This window comes from Pleurodeles waltl, chromosome 12 (assembly GCF_031143425.1).
Source record: "Pleurodeles waltl isolate 20211129_DDA chromosome 12, aPleWal1.hap1.20221129, whole genome shotgun sequence".
In the NCBI taxonomy this organism is placed as follows: domain Eukaryota; kingdom Metazoa; phylum Chordata; class Amphibia; order Caudata; family Salamandridae; genus Pleurodeles; species Pleurodeles waltl.
The window spans coordinates 349,253,777-349,272,410 of NC_090451.1; the positions used below are offsets into that span (position 1 = coordinate 349,253,777).

At 46.6% G+C, this 18,634-nt stretch overlaps 1 protein-coding gene across 1 annotated transcript in view; it reads left to right on the top strand.

The window, feature by feature from the left end:
- The window catches only part of SLC7A10 (solute carrier family 7 member 10), a 524,687-nt gene that overhangs the window by 271,285 nt on the left and 234,768 nt on the right, over positions 1–18,634 (top strand). Inside the window, exon 3 of the mRNA XM_069216530.1 lies at positions 2,676–2,827. Coding sequence (XP_069072631.1) covers positions 2,676–2,827 — 152 coding nt within the window. The remainder of the gene's footprint in view (positions 1–2,675; positions 2,828–18,634) is intronic.

Sequence of the window (18,634 nt, forward strand, 5' to 3'; positions counted from 1 at the left end):
ATGTTATGATACAACCGCTGGTGGCCAATGGCATAACTATTGGCATTGCCACTTCTTATTTTGCTAGTGAAATGATTCATTTGCAACCATGTACTCTTTGTGAATCAACTATGTTTTTTCATTTGAAAGTAGCTAAAATCAAACTACCCTTCCACTCATAAATCTAAATGATGAATAAAGTAAGGAAAAAAAACGTGATTGGCTACCTACCACACACCTTTTTAGAAAATGGGAAAGCAGCAAGCTTAGAGTTTGAATGACTGGATACTCCATCAAACCATGGAAAATAATTTGGCTACCACATTACATGTGCAATAGACTATAATGCACATGTAATACAGCGGGCAGGACATCTACCACATTTGAGATGGAGTATCACGTCCGCTAAACACCAAATAAGGACCGTCGATTAGAGTTTTGAATAGTGCCAACATTAGTCTAGACCTGCCCTTTTTACCTGCAATCACACTCATATGGCTGAACTTCCACTTCTCTCCCCGTCTTTGGCTGGATTACTTGCAAGATCATCACATTCTTAAGAAAGGAGGAGGCATAGGCATATTCCATTCCACAACAATATCGTTGAGAAAGTATGGAGTTATTTTGCCTAACGCCTTGAACATTCATAAGCATGTTTAATTACATTTGTAAAGCAAGCTGATATGCATTGACTTCCTTTATCCCAAAGGTTTTAATTTGAAAAACACTTGAGTCTTCATTACGAGTGACCTGAAATTTGACCTGTTACAGCCCCTGGAATCAGTGAATCTGGGGATCCAGTTATTCTGCCAATTGAGGATTAAATATATCTACCTTTTTGGTAAATAACATATCGATATCACACTTTCCATTGCAAATCCCTGAGGTGAAGTGCCCCAGACATGCGGTATTCTTGCAAAACTTGAAATGCCAATCTGTCCGTACCAGATATAGGGCCTGGTTTAGAACTCGTGGACAGGTTACTCCGTTACAAAGGTGACGAATATCCCATCCGCTGAAATCTGAATCCCATTATGTCCTATTTGATTTAGATTTCAGGGGATAAGATAGCCGTCACTGTTGTGACAGAGTAACTCATCCGCCGAGTTTTAATTCAGGCCCCTAATGAGATTCACTGTGTCCTTCAAGAAGCTCAAACTCGATCCCCCTTTCAAGTAGTGGAAATTCAAGAAATCTACTTCTATCAGTACCTATAAGTGAGCTACATACTTGGCCAGACTGGCCATTCTAACACCCTGGTATTTCCCTGGTAGACTGCAGGCTACAGAGCAGTTCTCAGAGCAGGATGGGCTGTCATGACCTAACCATGCTCTCCTAGCCCTTTCTAATTGCTGCCTCTCACACCAGAGGGCTGGATTTTTGCCAGGGTTGGTTTTGGTTTCCAGACCAACCCAGTTTATAAAATAGACCTATGTATTCCACAGTATAGAAAGAAAAGAACACATGGAGAGTTTTTTTTAGTTTTGGCAACAGCCTTGTAGCACTCACTTCATAAACTCGGGAGCCTTACCACAAATACTGGACATGGACATTAAAATCTTTTGAATCTGGTGAGGGCTACTAAACCTGATCTCTAGATCCAAAATGCCTAAGGGTGAATGTTGCCCTTTAACCAACCCAAAATCTAACTAAATCAAACTCCAAAAGCTACTGATAAACATTAGGCTGAATCACACCAGAGTGGATATTTGGGGATTCGTGACACAAATGTTTTACGCACAAAGGCAGCATTTGGAAGCATACATTACACATATCCTAATTCAAAGAGATACAATTCTCGTAATTTTAGTATCACAAAGTGCGTTTACAAACACAGAAGTTTGCCAGTATTGTGAATTTTCCACAACCATAAATACAGGAGCATTAATTGAAGGTGTCTCTCAGAGGGGTTTCTATAGGAGCAGCTAAACTCCTAGGTTCACTTGGCCCTTGCAGCTAATTTGCCATGTTGGAAATGCACACATGTATGTTCCTGTTTAAGGTAGGAGTATGTGGCTGTTAGAGGGATGATAAAATGGAGGACACAGCTTCATCTTTCATGAGGGTGTGGAATAAGAGATAGGAGATTTTTCCATGAATACAAATACAAAAAACAAAAACAATAAAGTGCGACGCGATTTTTTAACTTGTTTTACTCATGCTACATTTTCCAGCACGTGATATTTCAAACTGGTAAATCTTGCACACTTGAATACTTCTGAAAATCTTCAACTGTTTATGATTTCCAGGAGTTACTTTTGGGATACTTTGTGAATCCCATAAAAGAAAGAAATCAGCTTCAAACACAAGACCACTCCTTGGGTGAAAATTACACAACCTTTCCTAGTATCTTTGTGAATAGGCCCATGTGAGCAGAAGAGATACTCGAACTGATGAAATAGCCAATTAAATTCAGCTGGTGCTCACAGTTAATTATGTCTGCTAGTAAAAAAAAAAACTTCACAATGACTGATAAGCTTTTTTTTCAGCCATGTATTACAGAAAGCTGTGAGGTACTACCCATCAGTGCTGCATTGTAAAAGCTGATCTTCAAAAACGGATATCAAGTAATTATTGAAAATAGAAATGTTTTACATTTGTTTCAGAAAATTGGAAAAGTACATAACTGATAATATTGTTCTAAAAGTACCTTGGTCTGGAAACACATTACCCATTTTGTCTCTTTCTGCCTACAGTTTTTTGCTGCTATGGAGTACGGTACTTATCATGTATCCCACTAGCCTGGCTGTGATCACATTGACATTTTCAAACTATGTTCTGCAACCTGTGTTCCCTGACTGTATCCCACCTTACAATGCTTCAAGAGTGCTTTCCATCGTCTGCTTATGTAAGTACTCATTATGTATGTTATCCTCTTACTAGCGACAGAAAGAGATGTGAGTCTAAGAAGCTTCAACAATTGTCTGTTGACACCAGTAAATACGATTGTTGCACTAACTTTCAATTGACCTGTTCCTTCACGTTGGAGCGGTAACATTGTGACTTAGACATTCATGTCAGGAGGGCCCGAGTGACCTCTCTTTTTAAAAGTGCCAATTACCGTGTAGGTGCATTTTAAAGGGGAGTATAATGTTAACTTTTATATTAACATAAAACAAAATGGAAAAAGTGACTCTGAAAAATAATTTCAGTTTCTTTCATTGTATACATTAATAGCTCACGTGGGAAAGAGTTTGCAAATTATCTCCAAAGATGTTACTGATGTTTTTATGTGTTTTTATCCCTTCCACTTTGCTTTCATCCTCTCCACACTCATTGCATCTGGTCACTTACACTTCCTTCCGGATTGCTCAATATGTGTTTTCAGCCAAACGTTTTAATAGAAAAAATGTTATGTCTCTTGCAAATAATGTCACAAGTCCTACAATTTTCAACAGCAGTCAGGTCAAAATTGTATTAATAGCATTGCCAGATGATGTGCACAGGGACGTCGGATTCCAGAAAGACTTTAGTAGGGCCTAAAGTAGTCCTGTTTGCAATTACATAAAGTAACCACATGGTACATTAGTTATACCACTATGCACGTGGAGTGCCAGCACCTATCTCTGCTCCACATGCTGCCCCGGAAGCTCCCACAAAGCAAAGACAACACTCTAAAATTCATCCAACTTTCATCAGTCTAAAAGTTGGTGTAGTTTGCTGGTGATCACGCCCCTTTTTTGGGTCACACTACACCACATGAACCCTAATCCAGACTTCCATGACCTGTCCTAGGAGTGATGTCACCCACGAGACATGACCTGGAAGTTCCACCCCAGAAGTGATGTCACCTATGAGCCTGCCTGTGGCTTGCTCTGGAAGTAACTCAGTAGGAATTGATGCTGTATAAAGTGGTCAGAGAAGTATTCATGTATTTGGTGACCCTCAACAGCTACATCTCAAGGGGTCTAATTACAATGACTCTTCAACACATTTCAACCATGTAAAGTTGCAGGAAAATGTGGTTTTATGCAGGGAGGCTAGTTTGGCTTCACGATGCAATACCTTTACGATTCCCCCAATTGGTCCTTTAAATTCACACTAACAAATCCCTAGCTTAGTCCTGGTAGAGCAGTCAGGCTTTGCTAGAGGAGCATGTGTTAAGCATTTCAAAGAACCAACATGGACAGAAAACGGCCTAAACAGCGACTCGGGAACAACAAGGTGCCTTGTCCACGAAAGCGTTGGGGGTTATATTTAGGGGCGGGGTGGGGGTAGTTTTAGTTTTTAAGGGCGGGGGTGAGGCGTCTGGGAAGTTTTAGTTTTTTAGGTGTGGAGGTAGGGGATCGGAGTAATTTTATGTTTTAAAGGCGGGGTGGGGGCTTGGGGTAGTTTTAGGGGTGGGTTGGGGGTCGGGGTAATTTTAGTTTTTAGGGGCCAGGGTGAGGGGGGCAGGGTAGTATTAGGTTTTAGGGCAGTGTGGGGGTTGGGGTAGTTTTAGGGGCGAGGATTAGGGTAGTTTAGGTTTTAGGGGTGGGGGGCCAGGGTAGTTTTAGGTTTTAGGGACGGGGTCAGGGGTCGTGGTAGTTTTAGGGGTGGGGTGGGAGGTTGGGGTAGTTTAGGTTTTAGGGGTGGGGGTGGTGGGGTCAGGGTAGTTTTAGGTTTTCAGAGTGGGGGTGGAGGGTCAGAGTAGTTTTAGGGGTGGGGGTTGAGGTAGTTTAGGTTTTAGGGGTGGTGGTGGTGGGGTCAGGGTAGTTTTAGGTTTTAGGGGTGGGGTGGGGGGTAGCAGTAGTTTTAAGGGCGGGGTGGGAAGTCAGGGGGGGTCGCATGCTGGAACCATGCGTGCCGTTCCACTCATGCCTTTACCAGATATGCCCTTACAATGAAAAATCGTTAAGGCATTCATGGTAAAGGCATTAGTCGTAACAACATGGTCGTTATTCCGACCGTGTTGTTCAGGCATGCGTGGTTCCAGCATGCGTTGTTATGATGTATATTCAACATGGACAATTAGTAATTGACACGACTCGAAAGAAATCCAACATCAATTTAGAAAAATAAAGCTGATTTTTATTTAATTTTAGACACCACAACGAAAACAATCAGATGAGTATAACCAGAATTCTGGATTTTCAAAGAAAAAATAAACCAGGGTATTTAACTCTTACAAAACAATAATGTTGCGGTCAATGGGAAAACACACTAGTGACAATCGGTCACTTACAGGTCGAGTTCACTGGAAACCATTGGGTGGTAAAGTGAGGCGCGTCCCATGACCAGGCTCCGACAGTCAGTTTAATTATACCCGACTTGTAGGGCCTGGGTGCAAAGTTGTCTTGACTGTCCCTGGTGCTCGACACAGGAACAGTGGAGCCATGGATGCTGGTTTTGCTGTTGAGGTAAGGGATGCAAAATCTCGAGATTGAGGCCTCTGGGTCAACGGGTCAAAGGTGCTGCAGGATAGAACAAAAAAAGAGGTAGCTGGGCTGGCCACAAACAAGCCTTGGTAACAACAAGCTCAGCATTTGGTCACTTCGATGTCCTGGAGTCCAGGAGAAAACAGTAGCCACCTGAAACTTGCTGGGGGTCAAGACTATGTTTCCCACAATGCCGTAGACTGTTTACTTTTGAACAATCTCTTGGGGGGCCTGTTGGCCAGTGATTCTTTTGTCCCGTGAGTGCAATTTGCCTGCAGGAGACTTGTCCAAGGGAGTTCTGGAGTTGCTTTTGGCGTGCAGAGGGGATTTATTTTTCCTCTGAAATGGGTCTTGTCCAGGGTGAGTTGCAGTCGTGCAGTTGCAGGGTGGTTGCCCTTCATGCATTTTCTTTCTGCAGGTCCTGAAGTCGCAGGCTTGGGTCTCTTCTTTGTCCTGTGTTGCAAGTAATTTGGATCTGAGGTTCTGGTGCCAGGGGATCTCCTTAAATCCTAAATTTAGGGGTGTTGGGGGTGTGCGTGCTAGTAAACAATGGGACAATGGGCTACTAGCCCGAGCTGCTAATTCGCCCCTTTCTCGACGGCAGCAGGCTGTCAGCCAGGACACATGAAAGGCTGGGGAAACCAGGTGGGCAACCCGGGTGCATGCCACATCAAATCCAACTTGGGGAACAAGTCAGGTTTGATGAGAAAGGTTGTTGATATCAAGCATGACACTTTTCAGTGGGACCATATTGAAGCTGGCGACCTTGAGATACCCAGGTGCAAGCCCATGTTAGCCTATGGCCCCCTCAACACTCATAGTAGCCCTCAATGGAAAGAGGCCACTACAGGGACATACTAGCTTTTACTTATATGACCACACCTTTAATATAATGATCCCTGCCTCCTGGACTTGGGGGACCTACTATGGGGGGGGCTGACATATGTGAGAAATTGGGTTGTTGGTTGACTGGGGTGTTGGCCCTGGTCAAGTAACAGCCACAATCTCTTGCAGGGTGAACCACAAAAAAGTCACTAAATTAACCGGTGCTTAACCCTGGGTAGCTTGGCACAAAAAGCTGTCAGGCTTACCCTTAGAGGCAATGTGTAAAGTATTTATGAAGCACACAAACAGTAAGAAAGTGAAAAAAAAACAAATCCCAAACCAATTTAGAAAAATAGAATAACTTTAACTTTAATAAATTATTTGACACCAAAACAACATAAATCCAATCAGTAGAACTGGAGTTATGAATTTTGAAAGTTTAAGGTGCAAAATAGCTCCTAAAGTGTAAAAATCCCAACCGCGATATCTTATAATGTGAGACTGGGTCAAAGTCAAAAGTTGAGGCAGACTGCAATAGACTGCAATTCGGATACAAGAAGTCGATTAGGTCCAGTCAGGGCTTATGTTAGGACTTTAAAACATTGAGAGAAAATTGTCTGAGAAGGTAGAAGTTCAGCGGGGCAAGGCTGCAGGAGTGTCTGAGAACGGAGCGTCATCCTCGGATGGCCATGAAGTGAAACCTCAGTGAAGGTTTTTACCTTCAGAATTAGTCATCAAAATGGAAGTAAAAAATCTCCAGTGAGATGAAGCAGAAGGCTGTAGCTGAAGACAGTTCCACAAGGTGGAATATCCCTTTGGCAAAGGACTGCTGAAATTGATTTGCTGCTGTGGAGAAGAACATAGTGGGAGAAGCTGCAAAGTCAGTCCAACCAATGCACCTCGGGACGATAGATGAGAAGGTTCGTCCTGGTCTCCTCTGGTTCTCAAAGCACTTTTTGGCCAAATTTTGTCTAAGTCCTCAGTTTTAGAAAATGGCCATCTGGGCACCCTTAGCGCCAAAACTAAGGGTCCAGGAGTGAATGGAGACCTCTTGGGGATTCGGGATTCACACAGGCTGAGTCCAGGTTTGCGTTCAAGATGGTGGGAGCCTGTTATGTCCCTGTGGCTCTGAACTGGAGGCCAGCAAACTAGCCTTTAGAGTTATGTCTGGTAGTGCGGGTGCAGTGTAGATGCAGGGCTAAAAAGCAGGGCTGGCCTCTTAAGGCTCAAGGCAGGCTTCAGACAGCAAAGCAGTCCTTCCAGGTACAGCAGCAGTGTTGCAGAGTGCACAGCATCTCACAGCAGTAGGCAGTCCTCTGAGACTCCTTCTGCAGGTCCGGTAGTGAACTGAAGAATGGGTCTGAAGGTCCTATTTTCATATTTTGTGCCCCGCACCTAAAGGTGAGAGAGTTTCTAGAAAGGTTCTTTGAAATTCTTGGAGTACCCTGACTCCCCTGCCCTGGCTCCAGGCTTGCTGCAGTGACAATGAAGGGTCTTTATGCCTATTGTGAGGATATAGGGCACAGTCTATACAGGTGCAAGTGGGGCTATGCTCAGCTCCGCCCCGATCCTGCCACTTGAAGTCCAATTGAAGCTGAGCTAATCCCACTATTGTGTGACTGTCTGGGGGGAAATCACAAAGTCTAATTGTCAGCTGTATCCAGTCACGTGTCCCAAGACAGGCTGCAGGCACAAAGGGCTAGGGGCAGGAAAACGCCAACTTTCTAAAAGTGGGATTTTCAAAATTGTAATAATAAATCCAACTTTACCATTAAAGTGTGTTTATCATTACATTGCCAAAGGTACCAAACATGACTTATCTATCTCCTCTCAGCTAGAAATGACAGCTTACTAAATGCATTAAGGAGTCCCCAGTGTTATCTCATGGGAGGGAAAGGCCACACAGTAGTGAAAAACTAACTGGATTTTTTTCATTATCAGGACATGTAAAACTTAAAAGTACATATCCTGCCTTTTAATTACACTGCACTCTGATCTATGTAGGGCCTACTTTAGGGGTGATATATGTAATAAAAGGGGAGTTTAAGGTTTGACAAGTGGGTTTAAATGGCAAGTCGACATGACAGTGTGACACTGCATTCAGGATGCAATGGAAGGTCTCGGACAAGTTTTAGAGGGATAATTAGGTGGGGGATATAATAAGTGCTGTAGGTCCACTTCTAGCATTTCATTTACACATGCTGGGTACATGGTATACCACTCTACAAGGGATTTATATGTAAATTAAATATGCCAATTGGGTATAAACCAATTTGAACATGTTTTAGGGTGAGAGCACAAGCACTTAAAAACTGGTTAGTAGTGGTACAGTGCACAGAGGCCCAAGGCCAACAAAAATGAATTAAGCAAAATTTGGAGGGTAAAAGGCTTAAACTTTGGGTGTGAACCTGCGGAGCAGGCAAGGTCCAATTACATATAATAAAATAGTGCTGTGACATTGCCACTCATGGTGAGGGCAAAGACGAATTTGAGCTGTTTGCACTGCTCATGCAGTTTGCAATGGCAGGGCTGCTGTCATCTGTTTTCTTGGGTCACTCAGGTGGCACAATCAGTGCTTCAGGCCAGTAAGATTGGGGGGGTGAGCTTCCGATTTTCCAACTATCGCCCTAGCATATACTGTGAAAATACATTACACGCCACGCAGGGTGCACAAGAGGTGCTACAAGGGGAGTGGAAAGGGAGACAAATTTATATTAGTAGGGGGTACTAAGTGAGAGAAAACAAAATATTTTGTAAAATAACCAACATTTACGAAGACTTTTAAAACAGAAATGTAAAGTATGTGTGTGCTTTTTTGGCTGTGTGTGTGTATAAATTCCTGATGAAATCCGAGACAATTCACCATACCCTGTTGAAGGAACCTGTACCCAACTATTTCATTCAAAATACATTTATTTGGGAGGTGTAACACTCCAAACACCCCCTTGAAGCTATGCCTGTGCTTCAGGCCATAGTGATCCCTTTAACTCCTCTGCCGGGGGTACCACTAGTACCATTTACCAGGGGCTTATAAGGGGGCTAAAGAGCTTGCCAATTGGGGTTACCAATTCACATGTGTCATATTTAGGGAGAGAGCACTGGCACTTGGGTCTCGTTGGCCAGCACCAGTGCACTTTCATAGTCATAACCATCAGCTAGTAGTCCAAATGGAGGCACAAAGTGGTAGGAAGCCTGCAAAACGTTCACTTGTATAAGAACATACTTAGTGGGTGAGACAAGCAACTAATTTCTAAGAGTTCAAACCACACTCATCCTTCAACCATACCTGCATGTAATGCACAGGAAGTGATGTGGCTGGTGAACCAAATATCCTAGTCCAAGAAGGTCAAGCAACATTCATCATTTAACCCTTTCTACAATGCAATGCTGAAGAAGTATTCCGACTTCTGACCAAGTATCCAAGTCCCAATGTGTCAAACCACACTACCTCTTCACCCCTTCAGAGCAGTCAACCTGCAGAAAGTGATATAAATGGCAACCCCTAACTTCCAAGTCCCAAGGGTTCAAACCACATTTATTTTTCAATCTTTCCTGTAATGCTGTGTGCAGTATGTGGCGTAACTAGTGACCCAACATCCTGAAAAGTCACATTTGCACCGTTACACCAGGCAAATCACAGGAAGTGACACTGAAGAAAGTGACACAGAGGATCGCCATACCATAGTAAAGTGCCCCAAGCCCTTAACAGTATGCCAGTATAACTCTTCACCATGTCATAAAATATATATGAATGTCTCCTGACCTGATTGCAAACTGCAAGCAATTACTTTTGAAAGCAGTTCATATTGAATTTCAATTCTGAACAATCAAGGGTTAAAAGGAAAAGGAAGCAGAAAAATTCAAATGTGTTATCTGGAAAGGTGTAACAGTTTTCAAGTATATGTTTAACAAAAATGATGTATTTTAGTACAGAAAGGAAGAAGAATGTGAAAAAACACAAATGCACATTCACTGCAAAAGCTAAAGGTTAAAGGGATATGATAGGTGAAAATCTCAGTAAAACATTCAGTTTTAAATGAACAAAACCACCAAAATTCACTAGTTACGGTTATCTTAAGTACCTATAACTCATATTCTAAAGTAACTATAGCTCCTGCCCCCACCATGCACAGTGTTGTCATCAATTATGTCATTTCAGATGCGGCAGCAATATTGTCAATGGTGTCACAGAACATGTCATGAGTGATGTAATATGGGACGTAATTAGCAGTCCATGGCATTTTCCCTTCAGTTACGGTGTTAATTAGTAGTAGAACATTTGTACATTCAAATTTAAAGCATCACAGGGCTCTGGGGGCTGTAGAAGGCCCTTGACCTTCAAATATTTTTGTTTTAATTTTCATAACATTTATAGTTGTTCATGTTCCCACAAAGTTCTTACAATAATGTGGTGGTTCTCAACCACATGTGTATTTACCATTGCCATTTGTGACAGCTGCTCAAAGTTAATACCCTACTGTGTGATACATTTACTGCCCCTCTATCCCCGGATGCATCAGCGCTAAGATCAACTGTTAAGTCTCCATTTGTACAGAGTATCCCTTTGTGCAATGCATGCCCTCCTGATATTTTGTGCCTTTTACAGTATGCTGAATTTGATTCCATGAAGAACAAGGTCAGTACTGATTTGCATTAGGTGTGCCTCTGTCTATAGTGGCTCAGTGGGTGAACAACTATGGGATGGAAAGCCACCCAAGTGACTGTCACTGGTTAGACTATTTGCAAGCATTCGTCCCATGACATTTTGGGTGTTTGATTGAGAGTAATACACATGGAAACCTGACACCAGTTCAGCTTCTGAATGCTTGTAAATTGAAAAAAATAGTATATTTGTCCCATTTAAGGAGGGCTCCTATGGGTATAGATTTACAATTATTTTGGTAAACCAGTCACACATTTAAGTTTCTGCTCCTAAAAATGAACAAGTTAAAAGCTCTGATCGCCTTTTCTAAATTGGGTCAAGATTCTTTACGCACACCAAACGGCCAGAACTAGAAGAGGGTCATACATTTCTTCTGAATATCTCATATCCCAGGGCACACAACAGGGTTGTCCATTGTCTCCACTGCTATTTGTCCTGACAATGGAACCACTCGCGTAAAGACTGCACCAGGAAGGGACGGGACGGAGCATCCCAGGTGAGGGCCAGGCACACACATTCTCCTTATGTGAGGACGACATGCTTATATACACACTTGATATGACAATAGACCTGACACCTGTAGACAGAACCCTACAATTATTAGGAGATGTATCTGACTGCGGGTCAGTCAAGCCAAATCAAAAGGATTCTCCTTCTTGGAAATCTTACCCCCTGGTACGATTCCACTGGGGACACACCAAATCCCGGTAGCCCACCAAACCTTTCGATACTTTTACATTCAGATTTACCAGTCCCACACAGACTTGCTTGATGGGAACCTCTTGAGAGCAATGGCTTCTCTCCAAGCTCAGGTGAAGTTCTGGGTTACCCTCCCGTTGTTGGTGGCTGGCTGTCTGGCCCTGGCTAGGATGGTGATGTTCCCGAAGCTACTATATTATTTTGTTAATCACCCCATCATTTTCCTGTCAACAGTTTTTGAACGCTGAACTCTCTATTAATCAACCTCAAATGGGCCTTGAGCCGAATTACAGCTACCAGTTGACAAGAAGGGGATGGGTACACCAGATTTTAGATCTTACTGTTTAGTAGCATAACTACAGTGGCTCTCTTACTAGCTAGCGGGTATAGATTTGCAAGAAATAGGTTATACGGCACCTCACTTGTGAAATGGCTACCTACACTCACTGTTATCACCCGGGAAGGCATGTCGTCCCCAAACTTAACCATTGCTACTAAATAATGCCCTGATGTACTGGCATTTAGCACTTTGCCTAATGTGAGCCACGACCCCATATGCCCCTGATATCTGGCTATGTGGCATGCCCACACCTACAGGTCTTCTGTCAATGGCTAGGTTCCGGTAGTGAGAAGAGCAAGGTGTATCAACAGTAGGGAACTTATTTGAGGAAGGGCTACTAATTACAAATCAGGAATTCATACAAGCACATGCTCTACCTGGGACCCTCTTCCTCATGCACACCAATATATATTGCGATTTATACAATGGAACCTTGTAATCGAGGGCTCTACCCAAGATCGAAAAGTGCCCGCACTGAGGCTCGCTTTGTAGACCTGGCATTACTACTGGCTAAGCGACAAATAGCACATCTTTGGAAATCACCATTCACTCCCTTGGTGTTAGAGTGGAGGGAGGAGGTGTGCCAGTGAGGGTCTGCAGAAAGTACGGCACGGCGCAGAGAAGAATACAGGGGGTTACGTAAGTGACCAGTCTCTATGGTGTGGGACATGATGTTTGAACAGTTCAGATTGCAAAGGACGCAAGGTGCTTCATAAGTGCTGACTTCCCTACGTACAGGGAAACGTAACTAGTGGACATGTCCAGCTCCTTCCCACCTGGTGGTCCATAAGTGAATTTGAATTTTGAGCACACTCTCCCATGGACATGACTTATCTCTATTTTATTGAGTAATGCACATACACAGCGCCTGACTATATTGGAGTTTCAGTTGGAAAGGGGTCACTTGTTAAAGATGAGAGCAGGTGAAATATACTGAGCAGCAACTGTGAACATGTGAGTTACAGACAAAGGCCTTCATTACAACTTTGGCGGCAAAAGCCGCTTACCGCCGTGCAGAAGACTGCCAACACACCGCCGCGGCAGCGGAATTACGCCACGGTCATTATGACCCACTGCTCGGAATCCGCCAAAATTGAGACACCCACACAAATCCGCCACACCAAAGGTCAGTGATAAACTGGCGAAAACAAAGCATCCACCGTGATGCCAACAGAAATATGCCCACACTATCACAACCCACGAATCCACGCGGCGGTCTTTCAACCGCGGTATTACATTGGCGGTACACACCGCCACACTCAAAATACACACACTCTTACAAAACACAGCCACATTAGACAAATCAAAATACACACACCTGATACACATACACACACCACTCCCACACACCCATTACAATATAAAACACCCACCCACACACCCCTACGACCACAATTGAGAAAGAAGCACAGAGAGAGACACTACAAACTACTACCAAGCATCCACAGGCACACAATACCATCACCCACATAACTGCCACGCACCTCACACAACACACCACTAAATATCACCCCACTTATCACTACACACACCACCCCATGGCACGGCCAAGACACCCCAGGTTCTCTGAGGAGGATCTCAGGGTCATGGTGGAGGAAATCGTCCGGGTAGAGCCACAGCTATTCGGATCACAGGTGCAGCACACCTCCATAGCTAGGAAGATGGAGCTATGGTGAAGAATCGTGGACAGGGTCAACGCAGTGGGACAGCACCCAAGAAATAGGGATGACATCAGGAAGAGGTGGAACGACCTAAGGGGGAAGGTGAGTTTTGTGGTCTCAAGACACCACCTTGCGGTTCAGCGGACTGGCGGCGGACCCCCACAACTAACAACATGGGAGGAGCAAGTCTTGGTGATTCTGCATCCTGAGGGCCTCGCATAAGCAGATGGAGGAATGGACTCTGGTAAGGCAATGCGTTACTACTATATCTCCCACCCTAACTGCATGCCATCACATACCCCCACCCTCCCCTTCACCCCCATCACTCCAACTCCTCACAAATGTCCCAATATCACAAACCACACATCCCAACACCAAGCCTTGTATGCAACAACAAAGCACGGACACCCATCAACAAAGCATGGCCACTGCACATACCCATATACCCCCCTAAACCACCATCACACAAGGTCCCACACAGGAATGCAAGCACTGGGGTACACGGTCACCCACCCATTGCACTCCATGGCACACACAGATGCAATAAACATCCTTTTATACCCCTGCAGGACCCTTACCCAACGTCACCGGACAGGAGGGTCCACACATGTCCACACCACCATCTGCGACCTCGGGGCAGTCGGTTCCCCTGACACAGTCACAGGCTACCACAGAGCATTCCCCCTCTGGAAACACCAGCACAGCACCCACCCAGCGGGCCCATACCTCTGTCCCCAGGACACGTCAATCAGCAGTGTGTCCACGACTACAGGGAACCCAGGATAACCCACCACCCCAACAACAACAGGGACCTGGGGGCAGTGGGCAAACGGTCCAGGGGACAGAGGCTCAGGAACACAGGGGAACTGGGAGGGCTGCTGTGCGACAGGGGGAGGACAGGACCAGGGAACCCACTCTCCACGAGGCCCTCTCCAACATCATGGGAGCCTACCATCATTCCCAGGAGACGATGGCAACGGTACTGGCCAAGTTTCAGGAGACCCAGCGTCTGCAGGAGGAACAGTATTTGGGCTTCAGGGAGGAACTCAGATCCATCAGTTCCCCCCTGGGCACCATCGTAGGGGTGCTGAAGGAAGTCCTCAACACCAGGAGGTACACCGTGGCACTACAAGGGGCCCCTGACACTAGCCTGGATGATGTACTGCCCACCACCTCCGCCGGCGCTAGTGGACAGGATCACCACACTAGCACCCCACCCCCTGCAGATGGAGAACCACCCCGCAAATGGTCCCTGAGATCCAGGACAAAGACAGAGAACGATGCCAAGACCCCCGCCAAGAAATGAGACCACCCTGATTGTCATCCTTCTGTCCCACCTTGTCACCCTGTCCATCATCAAACTGCCACAGCTCCACTTCCTATGCCCATTTGGGCAATGCACCTGTGAGACTAATAGACTGGACTCTGCCATGGACATTCCTCCATCATCACCCCTCACCATTTTACAGCACCCTCCAATATTGAGCACTTAAATAAACACTCTTAAAGCTCAAAACAATCTGGAGTCTGTCTGTGATTTTGAAATAGTGTATTAGCAATTACAGTGTCAAAATGCTCTTTCAATTGTAATGTCAACATACCTCTGTCACACAGCTCTAGTCCATGAGGAAACAAAGCAGGTGTCACACAGTGGGACCCACGTCTGTGAAATCATAAGGGAAAGTGACAACTCAGTAGAGAGGTAGTAGTGTTAAAGTACATGTAGTAGGCAGGTTTGTATTCTTACCTGTGTCTCACTGGAAGTATTGCAGGATCACTGAGTTCCTGTTGTCGATGTCCTCTTCTTCTGCTTCCTCGTCTTCACTGTCCACAGGCTCCACAGCTGCCACAACACCTCCATCGGGACCATCCTCCTGCAGAAAAGGCACCTGTCGTCGCAAAGCTAAGTTACAGCAGGCAACAATGATCTGGCACACTTTCTTTGGTGAGTAGAATAGGGATCCACCTGTCATATGGAGGCACCTGAACCTGGCCTTCAGGAGGCCGAAGGTCCGCTCTATAACCCGCCGAGTTCGCCCATGAGCCTCATTGTAGCGTTCCTGTGCCCTTGTCCTGGGATTCCTCACTGGGGTCAGTAGCCATGACAATGTTGGGGAAACCAGAGTCACCTGCAAATGGCGAGGGACAACTGTTAGACACACACTAACCTGTAGGGATATCCCCAGACCCAGACAACCATTCCCACTGACTTGCTTCTAGCCACACACGGTGCCGCTGGAGTTGACCCATCACATAAGGGATGCTGCTATTCCGTAGGATGTAAGCGCCATGCACTGAGCCAGGGAATTTGGCATTCACACGGGAGATGTACTGGTCTGCCAAACACACCATCTGCACGTTTATCAAATGATAACTCTTCCGGTTTCTGTACACCTGTTCACTCCTGCGGGGGGTACCAAAGCTACATGTGTCCCATCAATGGCACCTATGATGTTGGGGATATGTCCCAGGGCATAGAAATCACCTTTCACTGTAGGCAAATCCTCCACCTGAGGGAAAACGATGTAGCTCTGCATGTGTTTCAGCAGGGCAGACAACACTCTGGACAACACGTTGGAAAACATAGGCTGGGACATCCCTGATGCTATGGCCACTGTTGTTTGAAATGACCAACTTGCAAGGAAATGGAGTACTGACAGCACCTGCACTAGAGGGGGGATTCCTGTGGGATGGTGGATAGCTGACATCAGGTCTGGCTCCAACTGGGCACACAGTTCATGGATTGTGGCACGATCAAGCCTGTAGGTGATGATCACATGTCTTTCCTCCATTGTCGACAGGTCCACCAGCGGTCTGTACACCGGAGGATGCCGCCATCTCCTCACATGTCCCAGCGGAGGGTGCCTATGAAGGACAACAGCGAGCACAGAGTCAACCAACTCAGAGGTACGTACCCACAGCTTACACAGAACACGATTCATAATCCGAAATTTGCATGTATGAATGTTTAAGCAAGGCCTAGGTATGTGTGACGCAGTTAAAAATTAAGCCATGTGGACACCCCTGAAATGGCGGCTGCCTGACCTGTAAAGTGGGACAATGGGATGTGAGGTAACTGCGCTGGCGTTGTACACCGTCACGGTAGGCGGTCGAAGACCACGGCGCAATTCTGCATTGGTTAACATTGGACCCTATGGGTCCCAGGAGCCAATGACGATATACGCCGGCGGTGCCGGTACTCACCGCCGCGGACGCGACTGCCATTTTCTATCTGTTCAATCACTCGATACCTGATCTTCGACAGGAGAGGACCTACACTGCAAGTGCTGCTGTGACCTCAGTCTGGAAGAGACAATGGCTTGTGTGTCTGGGGAAAGGGCCCCTGCATTCACCATGGAGGAGTTGGAGAAACTCGTGGATGGGGTCCTCCCCCAGTACATGCTACTCTACGGTCCTCCAGACAAAAAGGAAAGTACACTGGGGGCATGCTGTATGGGCTATGCCTGTGTGGAGTGGTGTGGATGAAAGATGGGTGGGGGGAGATTGAGGCGTGTATGAAACGTCGGTGAGTGCATGTGCCACATGGCAAGGGTAGGGATGGGGGCCAATGACTGTGACAGTGCAGTTGGTAATAACTTTTATTTTTCCCCTGTACAATTCCTGTAGGTCAGCGCCCACCAGAAGAAGGACATCTGGCGTGCCATCGCCAAGGACGTCTGGACCCTGGGGGTCTATCACAGATGGAGCACCCACTGCTGTAAGAGATGGGAGGACATTCGCCGCTGGAGCAAGAAGACGGCGGAGGCCTAGCTGGGGATGGCCTCCCAATGTGGGAGGGGTGCCCGTCGCACCATGACCCCCCTGCTGTTCAGGATCCTGGCGGTGGCGTACCCGGAGTTGGATGGACGCTTGAGGGCATCACATCAGCCACAAGGGGGTGAGTACACTCTCATTCAGCTGATTCAGCATGCAGTGGAGGTGTCTGGGTGGGGGAGGTGGGCTGTGGGTTTCCCTAGGCCAGGGTGAGTGTGCTAGTTAGGTCCCCTTCTTCCGGCAGACCCTGTGGCACCCCACCCCACCTGTGTACAGTGCCACATACACCTAGTCAGGCTCCTGTGACATCCATGTGTGCAGATATCGGCCATAGCCTTGTAGGCCATGTCCCAGGGGTTGAAGAGTGGACCCCAAGTGCGCGGCGTAGTGCAGGGGGCTTCTGTGTCTGTTGTGTCCGCCAACGGTAGCGGTAATGCATGCACTCAACATGTCTTTCTTCTGTCGTCCCCCCCTTTTTGTGCTCACCCTGTTCTTGTGTGCATTAGCATAATCAGGCGGAGGAGCAGTGGCACCGGAGCAGGCGGGAGCTGCATCCCACATGGCCCTGGAGGGCGAGACTACGGACTCAGAATTCACCAGTGGGACGGAGGGCGAGGGGAGCTCCACGGCGGGGACAGGAGCTGACACCAGTGATATGGACTCGTCCTCTGATGGGAGCTCCCTTGTGGTGGCGGCCATATCTGTGCCTCCCGCATCTACAGGTACAGCTGCCACCCCCCTACCAGCACCGCCCTCCCAGCAGCCCCTCAGCCTTTGCCCTGTGCCCGCTCACCCAGAGGGTGGGCATCACCTTCGCCCCAGGCACCTCAGGCCCTGCCCCAGTCACCCCTGCTGCCCTCAGTGAGGAGGCCATTGACCTCCTCAGGTCCCTCACTGTTGGGCAGTCTACCATTTTGAATGCCATCCAGGGTGTAGAGAGGCAGTTGCAACAAACCAATGCATTCCTGGAGGGCATTCATTCTGGTCAGGCAGCCCTTCAGCGAGCTTTTCAGACTCTGGCCTCAGCACTGATGGCAGCTATTGTCCCTGTCTCTAGCCTCCCCCCTCCAACTTCCTCCACCCAGACCCATACCCCTGTACCTCAGCCTACGCCAAGCACACCTCAACACACAAGGGAAGCTCTGGCAAACATAAGCACCACACATCCCACAGGCACTCACGCAAGCATCACACACATGCAGACACACCAACATCCACTGCCTCCACTGTGCCCCCCTCCTCCTCGTCTCCCTCCTCCCTCCCAGTCTCGTCTCCACTCACATCTACAGCCACTACTTCCATCACCAGCACACACACCATCACACCCCGCTCAAGT